Source organism: Carcharodon carcharias, chromosome 26, assembly GCF_017639515.1.
Source record: "Carcharodon carcharias isolate sCarCar2 chromosome 26, sCarCar2.pri, whole genome shotgun sequence".
Classification (NCBI taxonomy): Eukaryota; Metazoa; Chordata; class Chondrichthyes; order Lamniformes; family Lamnidae; genus Carcharodon; species Carcharodon carcharias.
Window position 1 is genome coordinate 27,791,997 of NC_054492.1, and position 13,551 is coordinate 27,805,547.

Sequence of the window (13,551 nt, forward strand, 5' to 3'; positions counted from 1 at the left end):
ATTATCAACCACAGTAAAGCAGAGTGACGATCAATGACAGAAAAACACACAAACTGGCATAAAATTGAATAAACTGATTTCCTAACATTTTTTAAAAATGTTTAAATGATCTTGGAAATTCACATGACGCAAATAAACCAAAGTGGTTTGTGTTGTTTGAAACCCTTGTTTAGATCACAAGCTCTAAATTTATTTTATTTATTTCTTCTTTATTCTTTTATGGGATATGGGTGCCGCTGGTAAGATCAGTATGTGTTGTCCATCCCTAATTCCACCTGAACAGAGTGATTGGCTAGGTAATTTCAGAGAGCATTTGAGAGTCAACCCCATTACTATCAGTTTGGAGTCACGTGTAGGCCAGACCAGGTAAGGATGGCAGATTTCCTTTCCTAAAGGACACTAGTGAAGTAGATGGATTTTTACAGCAATCGATAATAGTTTCATGATCATGAGAATAACTTTGTATTCCAGATTTATTAATCAAATTTCAGTTCCATCAGCTGTCATGGTGGAATTTAAACCCATGTCCCCAGGGCATTATCTGGGGTCTCTGGATTACCAGTCTATTGACATTACCACTATGCCACCTTCTCCCATTATGCTGCGTATAAACCAACTGTGGGAGTCCCGTTAACTTGACTGCCACCGTGTGGATCAGATTTGTGCCAACAGCGTAGGGTTCAATCTCAGTTCAGGCTGAGGTAGATTTGGAGCCTGCCTCCTCACTGTGTTTGTAGTAAAAATCATGACATCTTGCTGTGGTTCGGTAAATAATCGGCAAAGACCAGGCTGTGGGCAGAGAACTCAAAGAAGAAGAAACTACCTGTACACCCTCAAATAGATTGTTGATTTGTAATCATTGTGTGCATCTGTCACATGATTTCAATGTTTTCATACTGTTTGAGCAAACTCTGATGGGAGGGGGCACACTGTTCTCACCAATTTTCTCCTTGCTCCCCCGATCTCTTTGCCCTTCCTCTCCTGTAAGCAGTGATGCATGCAAGAAAATGGTTCAGAGTTCAAGCACTCCTCTGGTACTTTGACCAAATGGCCAAAGGCCGAGATGAGCAGGATTGACTCTTTGACTGAACCTTTGGGGGCAAATAGAATCCTACAGCACAGAAGGAGGCCATTTGGCCAATCGTGCCTGTGCGGATATTTTGAAAGAGCTATACAGTTAGTCCCACTCTCTGCTCTTTCACTTTCTGCCAGTTACCAGATGTTAGTCAGGAGTGGGATCTCTGGATGTTTTAATCATCAATGTCCCCAATTATAACATCTCTAATACGTTTTATTTTAACCACATGTCAAATTAATATATGAATTGTTAGAGTGCTAGTGTTATAATTCATGTGTGCAAAATCATGAATTTTGTCAGTAAGGCGTATAATAATCTAAATTTTGTTTTATGATCATTATTATTGTTATGATAATTGATCCATTTTTAGCTTGGAAATAAGATCAGATATCCAAGTAGACTCACAAATCAGTGCATGTTGAATTCTATAATGACACTATTATGCACATTTTACAAGTGTAGATTGCAGTGTTAATCTTGTTTTTTAACCAGAGTGTATGAAATGGCCAATAGGCAAATTGGGTCAACAATGGTTGTTTTTAATTGGCCAAAAGCATTGCTGTTTTTAAAAAGAGAAAACTGCAGAATCCTAAAAATCTGAAAATGTTAGAAATACTTCACAGAGAAAAGGTATTAATATTTTAGATAGATGACCTTCATCAGATATTAGCTCTGGCAAAGCATGTCTCCTGACCCCAAACTAACTGATATTGTTAATAGTTTCCTTAGCTCAGCCAATATCCTTTTTCTTTTTATCACTGTCATTATCCTTCCTCAAAAAATCCACCCATAATCCATCCAATCTCTCCAGCTACCGTTTCATCTCTAACCTCCCTTTTCTTGCTAAAGTGTTCAAATATGTCACACTACTATTAAAGTATAATTTAATTACAATTTAAAAAAAACAAACCATTTGAATGCCTTGATTTTAACAGGTCTGCTCACAGTACTTACATTGCCCCATCCAAATGCTTAAATTACTTTACTTGAGACTGTGACCTTGGTGCATTATCCCTCTTCATCCATTTTGTGATATTTGATCTGGCTGACGCATTGTCCTGTTTGTCCAGCAGTGGTATTGTTCAACTCCTACTAGTCCAAACACTGTCGCCATATCTCCAGCAATGGCAACTCTTCTAACTGCCACACGGTCACCTCCGAAGTCCCCAAGAATCAGTGCAGGTCACCTCTTGTTTCTCATTTGCATGCTGCTCCCTGGTGATATCATCAGCAGGTGTTGGATCAGTTTCCATATATATGTATATAATACCCTGCTCTACCCCTTCACCACTTCCCATGACCTCGCAATCATCTCTGTTGTTAGTCTGCTTGTTTGATATCAAAGCATGGATGAGTTTGGTGTGCAGGGGATAATTTCTCTCTCACGTTCCCTCTTTCTTGCGTTCTCTCTCTCTCTCGAGCGCGCATGCTCTCTCTTTCTCTCATATTCCCACCTCTGTGAGATTACCCCTATCCCTCACCCATTGCCACTGAACCCTTACCAGTTCTTTTCTTCTCCCCATACTGCAACTAGTTATCACCTCATGCATGCCCACCTGTATTGGTTCCCTGGATCCCAACAGGTTGAATTTAAAGCTTGTATTGTTATTTTCAAATCGCCTCTTGGCCTCAGTCTACCTTATCTCTGCAACTCCCTTCAGCTTTATATCTCCTTTTGGATCCTTCAATCCTCTGGCCCTGGCTTTTTTTATTATCTTGCCTACCCTATGGACCAGCTTTGCTAGTAGATCCTTCAGTCACTTTGGCCCAACTGTCTGGAATTCATTTCCTCGCTCCTCTTCTTCACCATTGAAAAATTTTCTTGATATTCATCGTCATGACCAAGTTTGTAGTTATCTTGACCAAGTCTGTTACCATTAATTTAATCAATTCTCTTTCACCACCGTCCACCCTACCCTGTAAAATGCCTTGCAATATTTCCTGTACTATTAATGGTACCACATAATTGGAAGTTGTGTCTGCTTGAAAATGTTAGGTGGCCTTTTCAATTTACTTCTTTGAAGTTTGAAAGACTTAATGATTCAATTTAATTTAAACTTGGGTGTGAATATGCTTGTGTGCCTTCTTTTGCAGTATTATACTACTGTGACAGAGCAGCAAGTTAATGGAGAGATGATCGATCCTTTGCAGATATATCCACGAGGTAAGAAGATTGACTTTGCATCTATGTGTTCAGAGTAAGTAAACGAAGATATCAAAAGTCTACATTTGTGTTTGTTTTTCTCTGTCAATTATGTTAACACATCTTTAATAATTATGCCAAATTATGAATCCTTGATATTTATGCATGGACACCATGTCATAGGCGGATAGGCCATATCCAAACTTGCGTGCTTTATCCTTGGGGTCAGCCATGACAATTTCCAGCAAATAAAGGAACCAAATGTAGAATAAAACAACAAATTCTGCAGTGTTTTTTCATAATGAATGCATGGGAATTATTTAAATTCTGGAATCTTTTTCTTGCTGACCATTTTAAATTGCCCATTTCACTTTCGTGTTGTCTAGACCCCTCAATGAGTTAGCTGCTACATAATTACTCTCATATTTCTCTAATTATATGAGGTGCTCAGTTGATTTATTTTTAATATACTGTCACAATAGCCAGATGGTTTAATAAGTGAAACTGAGGCAGTGGTATTAGCTGTTCTAACAACAAAATCTCTAAATTGCTTTCTGCTATTACAAAGTAGGAAGGCATTTGAGTAAAAGCCCATTATTGTATATATTAAATATCTAGATGAAAATGAATAGAAGATGGTAATTTAGTCTTGGGATACAGGTGACTTAAACAAATTCCATAAGCTGTTGAGATTTCCAACTTCTTCAAATGTCTTTGTTGTAAATTGGTACCTTGATGCCACCAACTGCAATTTAAATTTGCCTCTTTGGACATAAATATTCTTCTATATTTCAAGTTAATTAATTGGATTATTCTGCTGTTTTCCAATTGGATGCAATTATAGTTATTGTTTAAGATAATGGTTAAATGACTCAGTAATTAAATTAATAAATTAAAGTTACTTAACCAAACGCATCTTTTCAAATTGGCAATTTTGTTGGCTTTATAACACCAGAAGGGTTATTGATTGGTCTACATGTATAACAGTATGAAATATCAGCATAGGTCTTGATGAAAATTAAATATTTCAGAAGCTTTATCCATGTCAAAATGTGCATAGGAACAAGAGTAGACCATCCAGCCCTTCAAATCAAACAAGGCAAAAGAGTACACAATAACTGGGAGGATACTGAGAGGTGTAAAGGAAGTGAAGGATTTTGAATACATGACCACAGATCCCTGAAGGTAGCAGGACAGGTCAATAAGGTGGTTAAAAAGGCATATGAAATACTTTCCTTTATTAGCCAAGACATAGAATATAAGAGCAGGGAGGTTGTGCTGGAGCGATATAAAACACTAGTTAGGCCACAGCTTAAGTACTGTGTGCCATTCTGGTCACCTCATTACAGAAAGGATGTAATTGTATTCAAGAGGGTGCAGAAGAGATTTATGAGGATGTTGTCAGGACTGGAAAATGCAGCTATGTGGAAAGATTGGATAGGTTGCGTTGTTTTCCTTGGAACAGAGGAAGCTGAGGGGAGATTTGACTGAGGCGTGCAAGGTAGTGAGGGGCCTGGATAGAGTGGATGGGAAGGACCTACTTCCCTTAGCAGAGAGATCAGTGACTAGAGGGCATAAATTTAAAGTGATTGATAGAAAGATTAGAGGAGAGATGAGGAAACTTTTTTCAGCCAGAGGGTGGTTAGGGCCCGAATCTTGCTGTCTAAAAAGGTAGTACAGGCAGAAACCCTGAACTTATTTAAGAGGTGTCTGGATATGCACTGAAGTCTGTAACCTCCAGGGCTATGGACCAAGTGCTGGGAAATAGGATTAGGCTGGGGGCTCTTATTTTGGCTGGCATGGACATGATGGGCAGTGTGGCCCCCTTCTGTGCTGTAAATTTTTCTACATTTCTCTAAATTTTCTAAATAACTGAAGAGGTGGAATGTGTAGGGATTTGGGGAGAGTGGCAGTACAAGAGTTGCTCCTTAGAAGATCCAGCATGGTTACAATGGGCCGAATGACTGCCTTCTGTGCTGTAGCAATTCTATGGAGTCTGCTCCATCATTCAATTATATCAAGCTGATCTGCACTTCAACCCTATTTACCACTTTTGCTCCATATCCCCTGATACCCAGACCATACAAAAAATACATCTAACTCAATTAGAAGGTTCCAATTGTTCTAGCCCCTGCACCCTTTTGAGCAAGAGTGTTCCAGATGTCACTACTCTTTTTGTGATAAAGTGCCACTTGATTTCACTCCAGTTAACTCTAATTTTAAGATTATGCCCTCTTGTTCTGGATTCTCCCACCAGAGGATATAGTTCTCTGTATCTAACCTATTGAATAATTGTTTTAACTAACTTTATTCAACCTTGCTTGAAAATTTAAGGGAATACATGCCAGGTTTATGCATGTCCTCATAATTTGATTGTTTAAGCCACGGTATCCTTCTGGAAAATTTGCAGTGTTCTAAACAGTCCATAATATTTCAGATTGAGTCTAACTGTGTACAACTGAAGCATCCATTCCTTACTTAGGGGATATTCCTTTAGGCTTTTTGATTGAATTTTGTGCCTGTCTACTGACTTTTGATGATTTGTGTACTTGGATTCCCAAATCTCTTTGCACTTCTACAGTTCATAGCTCCTCATCAATTAGGAGATGACCTTGCACTTAGCCACGTTGAACATAATTTGCCATAGATTTTTCCACTCTCTCACTCTTTCTATATGCCCCCTTGCAACTTCCTGCACGCATTTGCAGTACTTCCTGTCTTCATAATTTGTGTCATCTGCAAATTTGGATATACAACTTTCTATTCCTTCATCCAAGACATTAATAAATATAGTTAAAAGTTGAGGCCCCAAAACATATCCCTGAAGAACACCACTGGTCACATCCCTCCAATTAATGTGTATTCTATCCCTACCCATGATCTTCGAAATCCCAACCATTTAGCAATCCAAGTCAAACAGCTACTCCCAATTCCATGCATGCTTATTTTGGTTAACTCAATGCTTTGACTTTTAGGAATTATTTGTGAATCATTTATTGTAAAGCAGTTTTACAGTTTTTAAACCTCTTCGGTGCTACCTTTTTTTAAGAAAAGGCATCAATTATTTCCAAATCTGGAGGGCTACAATCTTTCATACGTGTTGTCATTCTGAAAATCAAGCCATTTTCTCTTTTCAAGTGTTTTTTAAATTTTAAATTTTAAACCAAAGAAATTAATTAGAGTTCTTTGAGGAAGTAGCATATCCTATGGATAATGGGGAACCGGTGGATGTATTGTACTTAGATTTCCAGAAGGCATTTGATAAAGTGCCACATCAAAGGTTATTGCGGAAAATAAAAGCTCATGGTATAGGGGGTAACATATTGACATGGATAGAAGATTGGCTGGCTAACGGGCATAAGAGAAAAGGCATAAAATGGGTCTTTTTCAGGTTGACAAGATGTGACGAATGGTATGCCAGAGGGATCAGTGCTGGGGCCTCAACTGTTTACAATTCATATAAATGACTTGGATGAAGGGATGGATGGGGTGATTGCCAGATTTGCTGATGACACAGGATAGGTAGGAAAGTAAGTTGTGAAGAGGGCATAAGGAAGCTACAAAAAGATATAAACAGGTTAAGTGAGTGCGCAAAGATTTGGCAAATGGAGTATAATGTGGGAAAATGTGAAATTGTCTATTTTGGCAGGAACAATAGAAGAGAATTATATTATCTAAATGGTGAGAGACTGCAGAGCTCTGAGGTGCAGAGGAATCTGGGCCTCCTAGTGCATGAATCACAAAAGACTAGTATGCAGGTACAGCAAGTAATTAGGAAAGCTAATAGAATGTTATCATTTATTCTGAGGGGAATTGAATACAAAAGTAGGGAGGTTATGCTTCAGCTGTACAGGACACTGGTGAGACCACATTTGGAGTACTGTGTACAGTACTGGTCACCTTATTTAAGGAAGGATGTAAATGCGTTGGAACCAATTCAGAGAAGGTTTACCAGACTAATACCTGGAATGGATGGTCTTGAATTGTCTAATGAGGAAAGGTTGGACAGGTTAGGCTTGTATCCGCTGGAGTTTAGAAGAATAAGAGGTGACTTGATTGAAACATATAAGATCCTGAGGGGTCTTGACAGGGTGAATGTGGAGAGGATGTTTCCTCATGTGGGAGAATCTAGAACAAGGGGTCACTGTTTAAAAATAAGGGGTCACCCATTTAAAACAGAGGTGAGGCGCAATTTTTTCACTCAGAGGGTCGAGAGCCTTTGGAACTCTTCCTGAAAAAGTGGTGGAAGCAGAGTCTTTGAATATTTTTAAGGCAGAGGTGAATAGTTTCTTGGTTAAAAGGGGGCGATATGTTATCGAGGGTAAGTGAGATGCAGATTTCAGGTTACTATCAGATCAGCTATGATCTTATTAAACGGTGAAACAGGCTCAAGGGGCTAAATGGTCTACTTTTGCTCCTTGTTTGTTGTTCGTATCAAGACAACACCAAAACAACCAAAATAGTTCTGGGATAAAATGAACAATACAACTTCTGATTATGTTTAAAAAAAATAGACTTTCATTAAAATATCATGTTTCATTTGAGACACTTCAGCTTTATGCATTCATCAATATCTTTTTTATGAACTAATAAGTTAATAACTTTAAAATGAAACACATTTTTAATAGTTTAATTAAAAATATGTAATAATTGCAAAAGAATGGCTTATACCAATATTGTTTCGGCATTTTAGATAAAATGTGCTTCAAAGATTAATTTTATATTTCTAATCTATTAAGCGTACTGATTGTCCCTTTATAGTTATGACCCTCCACCAAGAATGAGGGCTTTTTGCATTCAGTGTGCCATCTAGGTGCCCAGATCAAGAAACGTTAAAACCCATTTTGGGATTGTGTGCTTAGGAATAGAGAGTTCCATTTTCTATACAGATACAGGAAGAGAGAATGAGCCGACCAGCAAGCTTTTAAAATGTTTTAGTTCTTGGTTCAGTAATCAAGGTTTTTGGACTTAATAGCCAAACCTAAACTCTAAATTTAGAGAACTTTATTGTGCTTTCAACTCAATGCTACAATGGAGAGTCTTCAACATTGAACAGGGTATGTTCATTCTTATTAATAGTTGAGGCACAAGGTCATAAATACTTGCTTGGAAATATTCCTAAAGCATCTCTATATTTTTTGTAACAAGATGACCTTGGAATCTTACAGGTTTTTCTTGTAATAGATACCCTTTATGCAACAGATATTTTCTGTTTTCAATATCTTTGCTAGATTTTTTTTCCTTCCTCTCCTGAAGGTATTGCCTTCTCACCACAGAATGGTTCTGTGAGTGCTGGTACCTTGCCCAGCAAGCCAAATCCTGATCCTACTTGATGGCCACATGTACATTTCCAACAGAAGTGACTGGATGGTGACCACCAGACACATAAATTGTGGCTAGTATTTTTTTCTCCGCTCTATTCCGGAGCACTGAATCCAGTTGTACCACCTTGACCACAGCACTGGCTCAGATGAGCTAACAGCACAGAGCAGGTACTGAATACAAGGTTATCTTTAAAAACAAATTCAAAACCTATGTGAAATATATTTTCTAATTAAAAATTGCTGAATTTTGAATTAACTATATCACTTGGTATGCCACGAGAGTGAAGCAAACAATCATCTGGGGGAAGGTGAAGAAAATCGAATTTGTCTTGGTGAGACAATCAATCAAGATTGACACGTCCTTTAACATACCATTTATGGCATTGTATTTCTGCAATGAGATCAAACCACAGCACACAACATATATTTCAGCAGGAACAAATACTTTCTTGTAAATATTATCAGTTAAAGGAACATTGCTTTGTCTTTTCCTTTAAAGGACTCTTACTTAGTATCCTGTTTACCAAGAATCATAAGTTAGCCTTTAATTTTTAACATTTTTTGATCCTTTTCCCTCAAATACCCTTGTTTAAACAATGAGCAATTACCACGTTGGTACTTCAGAAATGTTGCTGCGTCCAGCAGAGTTAGGGAGTGAAATATATAACAGTTGAAATTACACTTTTGTTGAAATGCCTTGTGTTAATGGGTACATCTCTACTTATACTTCAGTTGCTTCAGTGCTGTGTTCAATAACTCACCTGGGTCATGCCTTTCCTCCCTCAACCCAAAACCGTATGCCATTAGAACTCAATTTAAAATAGCTTGTAAACAAAGAACCAAAATAGATCATAATTCTTCACAATTTTTTATTAATTCTTTTGTTGCCTATGAAATGTAACTGAAAAGTGTCCACTCACTGCTCAAGCAAAACAAAATAAACTTTTCTATTTAATAGCATTTTAAATTTTACTCATTTTTACTTATTTACTTACAATTTATTAACCCCAGCAATGGACTCTGTAGTTAAGTATATTATTCGTCCACGTGTTAAGGTTAGCCTGCTTTTCTTATGGTACAAAATGTTAAGAACTGAAGGTTGAAATGAACTGGCTCTTTGTGCTTGTAATCATCCTTTAATCTTTATTTGCATGTTATACTTTATATTTTTATACACTATATCAATTTTTCAGTGTTCAGTATTGTAAGATGGAATCACATCTTTTTAAAAAAATTCCCTGTACAGGCTTTGGTGCCCCTTTTCCATCATTTTCAGCTGCTAATTTTGGTGTCAGTCTCATTTCTTTCAAATGATTCATTTTTAACAAATTTGTAAATGGCCCTGATGTGTTCTGCAATTTAGTCAATTACTGTTTCAGCCTGCAAGCCACCTGGGAAACGGAACATACATGGCCTGAAGGTAATAATTTCAATAATTGTTTCAGTAAAGTTGGGAATGGATTTGTAATGCTGTGTTCCAGTTATTGAAATGTCATCTGAAAACCTTAGCTCTTCAAACTCTGACAAGCAGGGGGTCTCTTGTTATACAAAGTGGGGAATATTTCCCATGATTTAATCACACAGCTGTGAATTCTTGTCTTATTTCCATTGAAGCAATTAGAGTTACAAAATAGGTTATCATTTTTAATTTTTTATATTAAAAGGTGGTTAAATTTTTGTAATGTACATTTTAATGAGGGACTGAAAGTGATATGATTAAAAAATTATACTCATTATATGAACCTTCACAGTTCCGAAGGAAATAAAACAATTTCTCAGCTTTCAGGCAAAATGTACCAGAGTCAATCTTCATTACCTGTTGCGCCTGTGATCCACAAGAAATATTGAGATATGGAGAGAACAGGAGGGAGGAAGATGCTATGCTTTCACTTTTACTGTTTAAATGCATGAAGAGGAAACAAGTTGCAAATGGATAGGACAGAGCTAAAATTAGCATGAAATAAAATATGCTTTTTTCCTTCCTAGTTTATTTTAAACATTGATTTTGAGTGCCAAAACTGGCCTCAGTGTCTCTGTACTACACATGGAAAAAGAATCAGTCAGGATTCTGACTCTTGATCACTATTCAGCAATAGATTTTAGAAAGTGTGTGGGGACATCTGGTGAAGATAGACATTGGCACAAGTCTAATGCTATCTATAGTAAAGAGCCTGCAGACACTCTCTACCTAGGCACTCTGTGTCTCTTTGGTTAGAGACAGGAGTGCCTGGAGCCATATCTAAGCAAGAGTTGGTAGGAACGACTTAGGAGGGAAAAGATGGATGGCCAAACATTTTGTTTTTTTGCTATACTCTAATTTCTGTGCTCAATATGGCCAAATGTTGGCCAGGTGATTAACCAGGTCTCTTTTATTACTGCTGTATGACTGATTAAGAACCATTTAGACTGAGCCTACCGGTGTTTTTTGTTTCTTCCCCATCGCCTCCATCCGTTTTAGCCCATCCACTGGGGGGAAAAATGTCCCTGGCCAGAATTTTATGTTAGGCATGCGGGCGCACGCCCGACATGCCCAAGTGTAATATGACATGCGATGACATCAGGTGTGCATCCCGACGTCACAGCGCACTCCTGCAATATTTCGCTAGTTAGGCACGCGTTGAAAATGGAGGTGCGCCTGTCATTAATTAACGGGCCAGTTAAGGCCCTTGAGGCACCAATTGTCTGGGAGTTTACGTAGCTGTGTGATTTTCATGGCATTGCACAGTTGCAATGGGCAGGCAGATAGGCCACATTTTCATAAACCTCATGCATGGGAGGGATAAGAGGGGTGAGTGGGCTTGCTAATGTGAGTTGTTTGCACTAAGTTGTTGATGGATGCTTGAGTGAACAGGACATCTTCATTCCTCTTCAGAGCTGCTGTGACAGAAATATGAGTCTTCAGTTCAGGACTCTGGAGGACTCATACCACTTGGGTCCTTCCATGTATCAGACAGCCTTCCCTTACCCTGGGAATAGGGATTGTGGTCTCTGCTGGAGGCACCTCCTCTGAGGAGGAAGAGAGAGCCAAAAGGGGGAGGAGGCCTGGTGTCCCTATTCAGCCTCCAGGGGAGTGACCTGTGGGAGGTTATGTGCAGGCACAAGGGGTGCAAGGCCAACAGGAAGTTCAAGATGGAAGGGGCCGCAGAGGAAGCCACTATCCTGCAGCCAGGGTTTACAGGCAGCAATGCAGTTACCTCAATATGTATGAGGTATGCAGTGCTGAAGGAAGCTTTGCCTCTCAAGGGAGATGGTGACCTCCATCTGTCAGATGATCGGCCCTGAGATCAGCTCCGACCGTGTGGGTGGACACCCCATGCCAGTGGCGCTGAAGGTCACAGTGGCCCTCAACATCTATACCTCCGGCTCTTTCTAGGGGTCGGTGGATGATCTTTGTGGAGCCTCCCAATCAGCTGTCCACAGTTGTGTCAAGCTGGTGACAGACACTCTGTTCAGGCGTACATTGACTTTCATTCACTATTGCATGAACAAGGCCAGCCAGGCAGAGCGAGCCAGAGGCTTTGCAGTGATTGCTGGATTCCCCCGCATGCAGGGTACAATTGATTGCACACATGTGGCCATCAAGGCGCCAGTGGGCGAGCCGGATGCCATCATCAACAGGAAGGGATTCCACTCCGTGAATGCAGATAATGCAGACAGGATGCAGATTCTGTAAGTCTGTGCAAGGTACCCAGGCAGCTCCCACGATGCCTACATCCTTTGACACTCCCAGGAGCCGAGGCTCTTCAGTGCTCCAGCCCGGCTGGATGGATGACTGCTGGGTGACAAGGGCTATCCCGTCAAACGGCTGTTCATGACACCTCTCCGCCATCCATGAACAGAGGCCGACAGCAGCACAATAGGAACCATGCCTGCACAAGGGCAGTGGTAGAGAGAATCATCAGTCTTCTCAAGATGTGCTTCCGATGCCTGGACTGTTCAGACATGCACTGTAATACCCACCCCCCAGATCATGCGTCACTGATAGTAGTTGCATGCTGTGCTCTCCACAATCTGGCGCTGGAAAGGGGTGACACAGTGGAGGAACAAGATCTTGACGCAGCTGCTCTGGCAACAGACGATGAGCCCAGTAGTGAGTCCGAGGACGAGCACGGTCAGGAGAACGCTGAAGGGATAGACGCTGGACCTGAGCAACCGGGACACCCGGGAGGCTTTGATCCAACTGTCCTTCAGCTAGCCTACCAAAGATGAACCAACTCCACATGCCAGGGCTGCAGGCTCCATACTCTATACCTGACAGAAACATTTGCTTGGTGAACAACATGCACTACGTGCCATTTCAATAAAGTTCAATGACAAATAAGTCACTCATAACATCATGGGTTACCCTGCACCTGCAGAACTAATGAAGCACCCAGAGGCTTGTTGAACAGAAACACATTTAATGCTGTGGTGTCTGGCATACGTAATACAAATTAAATTGAAAGGCATTATCCATCACACCAAATAATATTTAATGTAAAACTTGGGGAATAAAATATCACCAGTGATAAGCCCGTGTTGTGCTTAAGATGCTTTAAGTTTTCGCTTGCGGGTGCTACATCTGAGTGCTCCCCTCTCCGCTGGCACTGACATTGGAAGCAGCCTGCTCATTCTGTTGTCCTGTGGCCTCGATGGCTTGACAGGCATCCTCTGGCCCATGGAGCCTGTGCTGGCCCTGCCTGGGAGGGAGCGGCCAGTGCCGTGGCTGGTATCTTCCCCAGTTGCGCAGCCTCTTCAGATGCCACAGTCACTGGCAGAGGGGCGGAGGGGCTGCTGCCATCATCCGGAGAACCCTGAGAGGTGCCCGCAGAGACAAGCGACTTGTGCGCAAACGTGAAGTTGCTTTGGACCTCCCTGCTCACCATTGACTGAGCATGTCCCTGATCCCCAGCCGTCCTCCGACTGCTGGCGCCCCGGGCACACTCTGCCTCCGCCTGCACCTCAAGTGAATGTGAAGTCCCCTCACCGATGTGCACCGACATACTAACCGCTGATGTAATGCCCAC

The 13,551-nt window shown here is 40.4% G+C and overlaps 1 protein-coding gene across 10 annotated transcripts in view; it reads left to right on the forward strand.

Moving 5' to 3' along the window:
• The window catches only part of map2k5 (mitogen-activated protein kinase kinase 5), a 275,892-nt gene that overhangs the window by 43,120 nt on the left and 219,221 nt on the right, over positions 1–13,551 (forward strand). For all 10 annotated transcript variants that reach the window (XM_041174736.1, XM_041174728.1, XM_041174729.1 and 7 more), the window contains 2 exons: positions 3,173–3,242; positions 9,925–9,965. In XM_041174736.1, coding sequence (XP_041030670.1) covers positions 3,173–3,242; positions 9,925–9,965 — 111 coding nt within the window. The remainder of the gene's footprint in view (positions 1–3,172; positions 3,243–9,924; positions 9,966–13,551) is intronic.